The following is a 12,998-nucleotide window of genomic DNA, read 5'->3' on the forward strand; positions in this document are numbered from 1 at the left end:
CTACCAAGGGAACATTTCATGCAAAGATGGGCCCAATAAAGGACGGAGGTGGTATGGACCTAACAGAAGCAGAAGATATTAAGAAGAGATGGCAAGAATACACAGAAGAACTGTACAAAAATCTTCATGACCCAGATAATCATGATGGTGTGATCACTGACCTAGAGCCAGACATCCTGGAATGTGAAGTCAAGTGGGCCTTGGAAAGCATCACCACGAACAAAGCTAGTGGAGGTGATGGAATTCCAGTTGAGCTCTTTCAAATCCTAAAAGATGGTTCTGTGAAAGTGCTGCATTCAGTATGCCAGCAAATTTGGAAAACTTAGCAGTGGCCACAGGACTGGAAAAGGTCACTTTTCATTCCAGTCCCAAAGAAAGGCAATGCCAAAGAATGCTCAAACTACCGCACAATTGCACTCATCTCACACACTAGTAAAGAAAGGCTCAAAATTCTCCAAGCCAGGCTTCAGCAGTACACGAACCATGAACTTCCATATGTTCAAGCTGGTTTTAGAAAAGGCAGGGGAACCAGAGATCAAATTGCCAACATCTGCTGGATCATGGAAAAAGCAAGAGAGTTCCAGAAAAACATCTGCTTCTGCTTTATTGACTATGCCAAAGCCTTTGCTTGTGTGGATCACAACAAACTGTGGAAAATTCTGAGAGATGGGAATACCAGACCACCTGACCTGCCTCTTGGGAAACCTATATGCAGGTCAGGAAGCAACAGTTAGAACTGGACATGGAACAACAGACTGGTTCCAAATAGGAAAAGGAGTACATCAAGGCTGTATATTGTCACCCTGCTTATTTAACTTATATGCAGAGTACATCATGCAAAATGCCGGGCTGGATGAAGTACAAGCTGGGATCAAGATTGCCAGGAGAAATATCAATAACCTCAGATATGCAGATGACACCACCCTTATGGCAGAAAGTGAAGAAGAACTAAAAAGCCTCTTGATGAAAGTGAAAGAGGGGAGGGAAAAAGTTGGCTTAAAGCTCAACATTCAGAAAACGAAGATCATGACATCTGGTCCAGTCACTTCATGGCAAATAGATAGGGAAACAATGAGAGACGTTATTTTTTGGGGCTCCAAAATCACTGCAGATAGTGACTGCAGCCATGAAATTAAAAGACACTTATACCTTGGAAGAAAAGTTTGACCAACCTAGACAGCATATTAAAAAGCAGAGACATTTCTTTGCTAACAAAGGTCCATCTAGTCAGAGCTATGGTTTTTCCAGTAGTCTTATATGGATGTGTGAGTTGGACTATAAAGATAGCTGAGCTCCGAAGAATTGGTGCTTTTGAACTGTAGTGTTGGAGAAGACTCTTGAGAGTCCCTTGGACTGCAAGGAGATCCAACCAGTCCATCCTAAAGGAAATCAGTCCTGAATATTCATTGGAAGGACTGATGTTGAAGCTGAAACTCCAGTAATTTGGCCACCTAATATGAAAAACTGACTCACTGGAAAAGATCCTGATGCTATGAAAGATTGAAGGCTGGAGGAGAAGGGGACGACAGAGGTTGAGATGGTTGGATGGCAACACTGACTTAATGGACATGAATTTGAGTAAACTCCAGGAATTGATGATGGGCAGGGAGGCTTGGCGTGCTGCAGTCCATGGGGTCGGAAAGAGTCGGACACGACTGAGGGACTGAACTGAACTGTGCAGTCGCAGCTCACGTACTCGTAAGTGGTGTGTCCCAGAGTATCCCATGAGAGACACACGATGTCTGTCTGCTCCTCAGGTCAAGGCATTGTCCAGTTTCATCACAGTATACTTACTTATTTTTCCTCTTGCAGCTAATAAGCAGTCTGTGAGAAGACACTGGTTTTTTGGGGTTTTTTTACTTTTCAAAAATTGAAGTCTTTGTGGGAAAGTTTAAAATATACCGGTAAGCCAAAGTTAGGGAAAACTTGATGTGCAAACCTGGAGACAGCCCCACTTTAGTGTGTGTTGGTACAGGTTCTCTTCTATGCTGCAATGATAATGACAGCCGAAAGGGATCATACCTCAAATACCCTTTTTGTCACATTGCTTTATTGATTTAGCAGTAAGTTGTGGACATTTCTGCATGTATCATTGAGGAGTCTTTTGTTCTTTAGTGACTGCATAGGGTTCCATTGCCTATGGATTGTTCCCTGGTGTTCAGTCAGCCTCACATTTCAGGTTTAAGAATCTCCTGAATGTCCAGGCTGTTTAATTGTCCTCCTTTTTATTTATTCCTTTAAAAAAAAAAAATCTTTTTGGCTGTGCCACATGGCTTGTGGGATCTTAGTTCCCCGACTGGGGATTGAACCCAGGCCTTCATCTATGAGACCGCAGAGTCCTAACCACTGGACCGCCAGGGAATTCCCTGCCCTTGTCTATAGAGCCTTTTCCCCTGTGTCTTCAGGGAGGTGCTGCTGCTGTACTGTTGCCCCACCTGAAGTCTTTGCTTGGACGTAGAGTTCTGATGTCTGTCCTGCTTCTGCCACACTGATTCACCATGCTGTTTTTCTCTTCCACTATTTGAATACTAACAGGCTGAGTTCCTTTCTCTAATCATTTCTAGGCCTACAATGACACACTTTTGCCAAATACATAAATGTACTTCTGATTCAGTTGGCTTGTCTTTATGCTTTATTTGCTAATATTGTGCAGTATGTTGTTTTTTTTTTTTCAAATAGCATGTAGTCTTATGAATTAAATGGACGTTTACGGGCTAGTCTTCTGAGTTGAGCCTCTGACCAAAATGCGCACACACCCACCAAAGCACAAAAACAGATGTTTGAGGGACAGGGTATCTTTTTGCTTGGAGCTTCCTTTCTGTTAATGGAATTTCTAGTTAACCTATATTTATATTTTGGGCCAAGTCATATAGGAGATCTTGGAGCTCTCTCTCTCTCTTTTTTTTTTTTTTTAATTATTTGGCTGCGCTGGGTCTTAGTTGCTGTACACGGGATCTTCGATCTTCCTTGCAGCACGCACGATCTTTAATTGAGGCATGTGGAATCTACTTCCTTGAACAGGGATCAAACCTGCGGCCCCTGTATTGGGAGTGCAGAGTCGTAGCCACTGGACCACCGGGGAAATCCCCTCTTAAGTATTAGAATCTTGGTAGATTATCTTTATGAACATTTTATGCTAGAGATTGAGTATAACCTTTAAAGGCATTACTTAATAGATTATCCCCCTTTAATATCTAATTTGAAAGCCTCGCCTCCCCTACAGATAGTTTTAGGCCATTTAGGTACATAGAAATACAAGTTTTCTGTGCAGCTGTGGGCCAGTTTATAAATGGTTTATCCCATTATATGTACAATTTAGTAGAAATGCAACAAAATTATATCTGAAAAACTTATATTGAGTCTTTAGATGGGGAGGTTTAAGCGGGCCAGTTTGTTTTCATCATTGCCTGTAATATATGCTTTAACCCTACTTCAGGCAGGCTGTTAAAGTGGCGGTGTGCTACGTGAAATACTTTTCTGCTATCCCTATCTTCTTCCTTCTAATTTAAGGTCTCAGCTTGCTTTGTTTTGAAAATCATCTTTCTCACATATCTTAAATATGTACCTAAATATCTCTAAATAGAATACATGCCTGGAAAAAAACATGGAGATGTTTAAACTTAAACAATAATTTGGTAAATGATCTAGTGAACAGTCTTGCTGGGAAGCAGTTTATTAAGTTCTTTTGACAGAAGATTTCTAAATATGTAGACTAGTTTAAACACTGTCCTTTTTTCCCCTCAACCTGGGTGGTGTGTGAAATTGCTAAACCTGTCTTTGTGGTTGGCTTACAGTGATTGAAGCTTCTCCAGCACATCTTGTTTTTCTTACAGTCTCAGGGTGTTCTTGCCATGTGAATTACTATTGTTTGAAAATGCTTGTTATCCTTTGATTAAGAATTAAGTATAGCTTAGAATATCTTATCACTTATTCTGTACTACTAAGGATACATGGGATAATTTCAGTGGACTTTTGAATAAATTTATAAAATAATTTACAACATTCATGTTTAATTTACACTTGGAACTTAGCCAGCCAGCATGCAAAGTGGTGTCTCTCCTAAGAGACCTCTCATCATTAAATGCGGTGATTTGGTGTTGGAGATTGTTTTGTAGGTTTATCTCCTTCTTGTGCTGAAAGATAACAGTTATTATTAACATGTGATACACATAGCACTTCTAAGAAATGAATATTTTTTAAGTAAAAGAAATTTTTAATTGTTCAGTACATTTCTTTTCCAGTGTGCTGCTGCTGCTGCTAAGTCGCTCCAGTCATACTTGTGTCTTAAAATATGCTTTCAAAATGGTTCATTTAGAGGCATAGTTTACCATTTTTTCTAATTCATTAATTTATATTGTAATTTTCACATGCTTCTGGAATTCTAAAGAAGGGTTATTTGATATCATGTATGAAACGAGTTGCCAGTCCAGGTTCCATGCACGATACTGGATGCTTGGGGCTGGTGCACTGGGACGACCCAGAGGGATGGAATGGGGAGGGAGGAGGGAGGAGGGTTCAGGATGGGGAACACATGTATACCTGTGGCGGATTCATTTTGATATTTGGCAAAACTAATACAATTATGTAAAATTTAAAAATAAAATTTAAAAAAAAAAAAGAAGAAGGGTTATTTGAGATCTGCCTCTTCCTTTCCTTTTGATTTTTTGTGGATTTTTTTTTTGCGGGGGGAGGGGGGTGGGTTGCTTGTTTTTATGTTTGTTTTGTTTTGTTTTAAGCCCATCACTGATAGATGGACTTTGAGCCTCTGTCTAAATATTAGCAAAGTTCCTTGGCCAACGCCTTACAGCTGGCTGGCAAGTGCCCAAGCTAGAATTTGAGCCCAGGGCTTTCCAACTCCAAAATTTGTGTTCCTGCTATTATACTCAACATTTCTACATGCATTGAGTTTTTCCTGTTTGATTACATTTAATTCTCACAAAATCACTTTGATGTACACTTTATTGTTTCTTATGACTATGCATGAGTGCTCAAGTCTTATCCGACTCTTTGCAACCCATGCACTGTAGCCCGCTAGGCTCCTCTGTTCATGAGATTATTCCAGCAAGAATACTAGAGTGGGTTGCTGTATCCTACTCCAGGGGATCTTCCTGACCCAGGGATCAAACTTGTGTCTACTGCATCTCCTGCATTGGCAGGCAGATTCTTTACCACTGAGCCATCCGGGAAGCCTATTGTCTCTTATTTATACACAGAGAAATCAAAGTTCAGAGATTACATAATTTACCCAACAGCACATAGCTAAAGTTCTAGAATTAGTATTACTGTCTTATGGTTTTCCCACTAAACTGCTCTCACTACCCCTCAGGATGGGTGGAGCCAGTGTTCACAAATGAATATGAATTTTGTTAGATTTTTTTTCTCTTAAATGTCATCTGAAGTTGCCATTTTCACAGCATCAGGTATTCTGAATTAGAAACTGGTGATGGAGGGTGAAGGTGATGGCAGTTAAGGGGATAGAGTGTGATCAGGGGCTTTTTGTACAACCGGGAGACTAGACGAGGGTCCTGGAGAGCAGAGATTGGAGAAGCCTGGGTAGGAAAGGGGTCTGCACATCATTTCAGGTGCTTCGCTATTCTTGGCAGAAGGTAAGAGCGTGTTTTTTACTACTCACCTTCCATCAAACTCAGTGGCATACCCCTGGCATGGTAATCCTTGAAATACTGGTTTTAGTTTCCTAAGGTCATTTCCCTACTCAGAAAACTTGAATGGTTCCTAGCGCCTTTCCTTTCCAATCTAAATTCCTCCTTTTAACAGTTGAGACCATCTGCAGTCTGGTCCTGTCACTTCTTTGAACCTTTTCAGAACAACTCTGAAAGGTTGTCCCCACTAAGCAAGTCTGTCCACATCATACTTTCTCTCTGGGCCACCTTTGCTTTTAAATTTGCACCCTTGTTGGTGGTGTTTTACGTCCCCTTTCTCTTCAAACCCTTCAACCTGTCTTATTTGGTAAACCTAAAGATATTTCCTCCTCTAGAAATCATGTGACTCTTGAAGCTGAATCACTGTGTAGTAAGTTGTAGTATTCCCTGGTTTCTTCTGTTTCCCCTCTAGTCGTATTATAAATCTGCTCAGAGGAAGAAAAAACTTTTGGATTCTCTTCTTTGAAGCCCCACTTCCCTCGTTTTGTACCCCTACCTTCCCTCTCCACTCCTTTGCCCTCTCTTTTTTATCTCCTCCCTCCCCACCCCAAGTTTTTGTTCTATCTGTGCATCAGTTTATCCATCTTTGCTGTCTTTTGTTTTTCTGTCCATCCATCCTCCTTCCCTTTTTCTTCTTCTAGCTGCCTGTTTCTACTGTGAAAGCTTAGGCAAGTTACCTTTCCACTCATCTCTAAAAACAGGGATATAATGTAATAATTTTGTAGGATTTTTTTTGATCATTGAGTGAATTTTTAGTGTAAAAATGCTTAGAGCAGGACCTACTGGATAGCAGGCACTCCATAAATGTTAGCTTTGATTTGTTATTGCAGTGTTTTGTGTATTTCAGTGTATAAAACAAAATGATAGGATTGTCTATAAAAGAAGTAATTTTTTTATGTAAACGCAGGTCATTATTTTAAAAAGTTATTAAATAGAGGTTAATTTTAAACTTATAAACACATTGACAATTTAAAATCACTAATCATCCTAATCACAGTTAACATAAATATTTATATTTTGATCTTGACAGTGAGAACTTATTTTCAGCATTCCACCTTGCCTGGATTGAAGGAATGTTACTTCCCACAAATTTTGTTTCCTTCATCTGCTTTGGGTTGTGTACATCTCATTGGCTTGTGTACATATTTTATGTGAATATCTCGTCTTGAAGGTCTTGGACCTTGCTGGTAGTATAAATTCAATTGCTGTGTTTATGCTGGAGCATGCCTAGGATAACAGATTTTCATTTCGTAGGCACCCTCCTCCAGCCACCATATTAAGCCCAGGCAAAGACATACAGGTACTTATCTTTCTGTACCAGAATTGTTTTATAAACCATCTTATCACTGATTGGGTAGACTATCAGTCTCTCTGGTTTTATTCTAGTTAAAATTGTGTGTGGATGGGGTAGAGAGGATAGTATGTGTGTCTCTGTCCTCATCTCTTGGTTGATTTTTCTGTTCAACTGGTGTCAGAGTCCAAGCCCCCATCTCTAAATATCCCTTGTTGTCATTTTTTAGCCATGTTGCTAGAAATAGAAAGATTCCTTTAAAAAAAAAAAAAACTACAGCCGCGCCAGCTCATCATTGCTGTACTTAGGCTTTTCTCTAGTTGTGGTGAGTGGGGGCTGCGCTCTAGTTGTGGATGGGCTTCTTGTTGCCATGGCTTCTCTTGTTATGGCACACAGGCTTAGTTGCCCCCCACCATGTGGAATCTTCCCAGACTGGGGATTGAACCCACGTCCCCTGCTTTGGCAGGCAGAAGTCCTGTATTCATTTAAATGTGTATATTATTGTGTGCACTGATTATTTGATTGCCATTATGCCGGTATGTTTATTGTTAATTGGACATTTATTTAATGTTGTCATGTAAACAACCGCTTTGTTCAATCATTCATTCATGTTTCACAGATAGGTGCTTAAGTTAGGCAATTAAGGTCAGTATAATGTTTATGTGCCTGAGTGCAAAGATGAAAAATCATAGTTTTTCTGTTGTGTTTTGTTTTCAATATGGGTCCTTGACATCAAGAAGCTCAAAGGTCATTATGGAGAGATACATAAATCAGTGAGAAAATAGAGCAATAGAATTTTGACAAAAGAACAGTGGAAGCATAAAGGAAGGAGACTAATGACCTCTTTGTGGGAGGCATTGGGGAGCTCATATAACCCTGGATGGAGGTATATCATAACCTCTTTCCATTTCTTTCATAATAACTTGAACTTGTTATAAGCAAATACCCAAAGATAATCTTGTTTTGTGCTCTAGTAGAAATGATTTTAAGAGGCAACCACATTCTTTACTAAACTTCTCTCAAAATAGCTCAATATCAGTCATGTCAAAGACAAAATTGTCTTTTTTTGTTACTCATCAGTGTTCTTTGATGGCTGTACTTATTGAAACAAAGTACTGGGAGATTTGGGACTAATCTCTAATTTTCTTAAAAAAATAAAGAAGGCAGTGGAAGTTTAACTGTCATACATGCTGAAAGTGCTGTGATATACAGGCCATTTAAACCTTTTGCCTTCCACGTAAAAATAAAGTGTTTGTTGGTCAGTCATGTCCAACTGTTTGCGACCCCACGGACTGTAGCCTGCCAGGCTCCTCTGTCCATGGGATTTTCCAGGCACAAGTACTGCAGTGGGGTGCCATGCCCTCCTCATTGTCATATAAAATGTGTCTTTAATATTTATTTAAAAATAAATTTTAAGGGAAAGCAAGTGCTATGACAGTGTATAAATATTGAGTTTCTATTATGGTGTTTTAATTTCACCATATTGCTTTTTTTTCTTATGAAATTTATATGATCATAGTAAAATTTAGGTTCTGTGGTTGAAATTGTCATTTTTCATATTTTTTCCTTATAATTGTCTATTTGAATTTTTTAATGTGATTATGTACAAAGGCATTAAGGTCACTTTTGGTTTTCACTGTTGTAAATAGTACTTGTTTGAATAACTTTTAATCTATGTAGTTTTTGCTTCTTCTCCAGAGTTTTAGTGAGATTATTTTTGTTACTGAGAGTTTAAGCCAGCATGTATAAGCATATCAATTCTGTATTATCTGAATGTTTCCAAAGAAATTGCACTAATGAATTACAATTCACTATTTTCCTTATAGTTGCTGAACTCTTCTAAAGTATATTTTGTAAAATTACTAAGTGTTTTTAACATAATATTCCTAATGATGATAGCATAAATTATTTTAGAAAAGAATATATAACTGGTATTATGATAGGGGATTAATTAGTGAGAAGTTGTCACTTTAACTTTACCCTCTTGGTATTTTTGTTTTGAATAAAACAATTTTCTCTCCTAAAAAAATAAAATGAAAAGTATTGGGCTTCTTGGTGGAGATACTATTGAGAAGGTGAGGAGGGATTAGGAGACTGAATGATTTTGCCTCTTATTTAATAATGTGGTTTGGGCTTCCCTAGTGGCTCAGCTAGTAAAGAAACCACCTGCAGTGTGGGAGACCTGGGTTCGATCTCTGGGTGGGAAGATCCCCTGGAGAAGGGAACAGCTACCCACTCCAGTATTGTGGCCTGGAGAATTCCATGGACTGTATAGTCCCTGGGGTCGCAAAGAGTCGGACGCGACTGAGCGACTGCACTTTCTTTTTTTTCTTTCTTGTGACCTCAAGCAAGGAGCTAAATCTGCATATTTCAGGTTTTGTATTTGAGGATTATATTGCTTGGAAAGAAGCAGCATTGATGTTTGGGGATTATATTGAAGCACAATGCCTGTCTGGGGATTTTAAACCTTTCTAAAAGACAGATTAACTGTTTTTAGAAGTTTCAGAAGAGAATAGTAGGAAATAATTTAACTAAGAAAAGCGCTTCTGTCATGTTGGTGTTTACTGTGAATGATTGTGCTGTTTATACATAGTATTAGGAAAAGTAAATAATATTAAAGCATGTATTTGTCTTATCCAATTTGAACATTTTTGTGTGCAAAGCACAGAAATGTATTGAGGCACATGTTGTAAAAATTAACCCATGCCTGTTTCTTAGGACTTGCAGTGCTTTTATGGTATTGTATGAGGCTTTGTTGTACTTGAACGCTGTTAAATACTATTGACATGTAGTACGTTTGTAAATGATTATTAGAATAACTAATGACTTTCATTAAGGTATGCTTTGCTGCCTTTCATTTCACATAATGGATTTTAATATGACAATTGTCATTAGGATATTTGAATGACTTTTTAACTAAATGCAGGCAGAGAGAGTGATTCTTTACTGTCAATAGTTCACAAATGTATTAGTGTTTACTCCTGGTATATTACCTGCTTTTTAGTAAGTAATAGCCATGCTGCTGCTGCTGCTAAGTTGCTTCAGGCGTGTCCGACTCTGTGCGACCCCATAGACGGCAGCCTACCAGGCTCCTCTGTCCAAAGGATTCTCTAGGCAAGAGTACTGGAGTGGGTTGCCATTTCCTTCTCCGAATATTAACCATAAAATTTATTTATCTGATATGTTAAGTTAGACTAAGGATACATTTCTTTTAACAATTTGATGAATTTTTCTTAACACTAGGGGGCACTCTTTATCTATGAATTCGTATCTAAATTAATCAGGTGCAGAATGTGGAATGAAATTAAACTGTTTGAAAACATTTCATTGCAAACTGAATGTTGCCTTCAGAAAGAATTTGGATTATCAAGTTCATTTTGCATAGTAGCATAAATATAAATGATTCTTAGAGTCTTAAAAATAAAGTTTATAAAATGAAATACTGTAGATTGGAGGACATTAAAGTATTTCTGTGCTCTATTCCTTTTCACATTGGTTTTCCAAATGATTATTTTAAAAATCATTGTTCCTAATATATTTCTAATTTAAAAAATTCTGTCACAGTGTTTTGCTCATAGCAGGTACTTAGGATATATCTGAAGAAATGAAGATAAATTTAGGATGTGACTGAAGCCTGCTACCATTAGTAAAAATTTTTAAGTATTTGAAAACCAGCAACATGTTTTTGCTACATCTGGGAAACATATTTTAGGCATTCTCATTCATTGTTTCTGCAATCAGGATATTGCTGATGCCCACCAACAAGTGTTTTGTCGGAGGTATATTCCTAAGATTTTTGTATTTTTTTAATTAGAAGATTCTCTTGAATTTAAGCTTCATGTGGATTCAGTAGCGAGTGGACAGAATGTGCATTATTATCACAGCCCTCTTCACGTGTGTCAGCGCTGTTGGAGGTGCTTTGCTTGTGTTAGTTTCTCATCACCGCTCTGTGAAGCAGGTACTTCTATCTCTGGGCGCAGAAAAGGTAAACAGTTCACTGGGTTTAAACTTACGCAGTTTTGTCCTGTAGTTTGTGCTTCTAAATCACTGCCATACGTTGCTTTTCCAGAGAAAGGGAACTTAGCATTTCAGGCGAATTAGTATTTCAAGTTCCGGTTGTTAAGTGGGTATAATTGTATAACGTACAGCATAGGGAATGTGGTCGGCAATATTGTTAATAACTCTGTGTGGTGACAGATGGTTACGAGCCTTAATGTGATGCTCATTGTAATGTGTAAAAATAGCAAATCCCTATGTTGTATAGCTGAAACTAACTAATAATGTAAGTCAGTTATACTTCAGTAAAAATAGATAGTTTTAAATACCTAATTGATAGGCACTTATCATTTCTCTTCTGGAAAATATCTTAGAAATTTAAAGTTTGAAAGGGGCCTTACTCTGTTTAGAGGAAGAAATTGCCTCCGAAACAGGTAGTTACCAACATACCCATCTAGGAGGCAGTTTCTTTGTGGAAAGGGATTAGAATCACAAGTAAACATTTTGAGTTTCAGTAAAGTAGAAAAAATATGGTAATGTGGAAAAAATAGTTGACAAGAATTTCAAATGGCTTGAATTTTATTCTTGACTCCTCATTTACCAGCCTGTGTCCTCAGAGATGGTGTTTGTGTTATGACTGTAATGAAATCCTCCTTAATTAGCCTTATGGTCATTGTGAAGATCAGTGAGATAATGGATTGAGGCTATTCAATAAGCTTTAAAGCCCTATACAAATAAATATATATATATATATATATATCATATATTGTGTTATTTTTATAACATGTGATATCTTTATAAATAATTTGTTTTTAATTATTTGTGATATCTTTGTCAACTATCAACTTGTAAACTTTATGACTGTAGACTATCAGCAATGCTAAACTTATTCAGTATGGTTGATTTAGGGATGTCATTTAGATCTCTAAGGCATTATTTTGTTAGGCCATGTGTTACTTTGCAAGATTTTTTTTACACTTTTTATTTTATTAAAGCAAACACTTAAAAATTTTTTCTAACAATAAATGAAAAGTTATATCTTTGTTTTGCTGATAAGGAACATAACAGTAACATGTATTGAACATATGTGTTGAAAGTAGCATTAATAGGATTGTCCTCAGACTGAATTTACTGATTTAACTGAAATGAAAAACAGAATTTGGTAAACTGGAAGTATTTTATTTGGGGGCATGGTGAGAGGTATGGGTTTGTTTTCTTAAACTTCCAATAAGACGCACAGTTAAAGTTTGCTGTTTATTTTTTTACAGGAATAATAATGTATTTGTGGCCTTGGACGTGAAGCAGTCAGTCTTCTGTTGCTATTAAATAGCGTCAGGGACTGATGTTGTGGAAAGCATGGACCTAATGAACGGGCAGGCAAGCAATGTTAATATTGCTGCTACTGCTTCTGAGGTAAGACAGTTAAGAAGTTTAGTTGTAAAATTTCTTACCTGGCATTCTAATTTTTTAAGCATTATGGTTGGTTACAGATTTTAAATCATAGCTTGAGAAAAGGGTTACAGACTTTTCAGTTTTTTAAAAAACTATTTTAATTGTACCATCCATGTGTTCATTATACATTTTAGGAGTTAATCCCTACCTACTTAATATAATTGACAGATAATGATTACTTAAAACCCTTTTTTAGTTTTAGTTTTGAAGGATGCATAGGATTTCTTTTTAAGGTATTTTCACATTATATGAACCTTGAGGGCATTAGAACAAGTGGGGCAAAGAATGACCATGTTGACACCGTCAGATCCCTGGAATCTTGCTTCCAAGCCTGTTGAAGGAGGCTGAAGAACCATTAGGCTGGAATGTTGAAAGGGCTCTTCTGGTGATGTAGCTCAGACTGTTGGAGATGAAGACTGAACTAGATGCTCATCTCCGGTTAATGGATTATGATTTTATTTTTGCCGCACCCCGCCCCTCCCTTTTTTTTTTTTTTGCTTTGTCTATAGATCTAGGGTACTTGCCTGCTTTCCTTAATACTTTCAGCATCTAGCGTCTGTATTTCCCCTTTATTTCATCCTTACCGTAGAGGATGAGAA

At 37.6% G+C, this 12,998-nt stretch overlaps 1 protein-coding gene across 8 annotated transcripts in view; it reads left to right on the forward strand.

The window, feature by feature from the left end:
• RALGPS2 (Ral GEF with PH domain and SH3 binding motif 2) overlaps positions 1–12,998 on the forward strand; it is a 166,426-nt gene that overhangs the window by 30,240 nt on the left and 123,188 nt on the right. For 7 of the 8 annotated variants that reach the window (XM_055582763.1, XM_055582767.1, XM_055582764.1 and 4 more), the window contains exon 2: positions 12,216–12,360. In XM_055582763.1, the coding sequence (XP_055438738.1) occupies positions 12,304–12,360 (57 nt within the window). In that variant the 5' untranslated portion in view covers positions 12,216–12,303. Of the gene's footprint in view, positions 1–10,806; positions 10,937–12,215; positions 12,361–12,998 lie in introns of those variants that run through there. The other variant, XM_055582765.1, reaches the window with a different exon arrangement.

Source organism: Bubalus kerabau, chromosome 5, assembly GCF_029407905.1.
Source record: "Bubalus kerabau isolate K-KA32 ecotype Philippines breed swamp buffalo chromosome 5, PCC_UOA_SB_1v2, whole genome shotgun sequence".
NCBI classification, from domain to species: domain Eukaryota; kingdom Metazoa; phylum Chordata; class Mammalia; order Artiodactyla; family Bovidae; genus Bubalus; species Bubalus kerabau.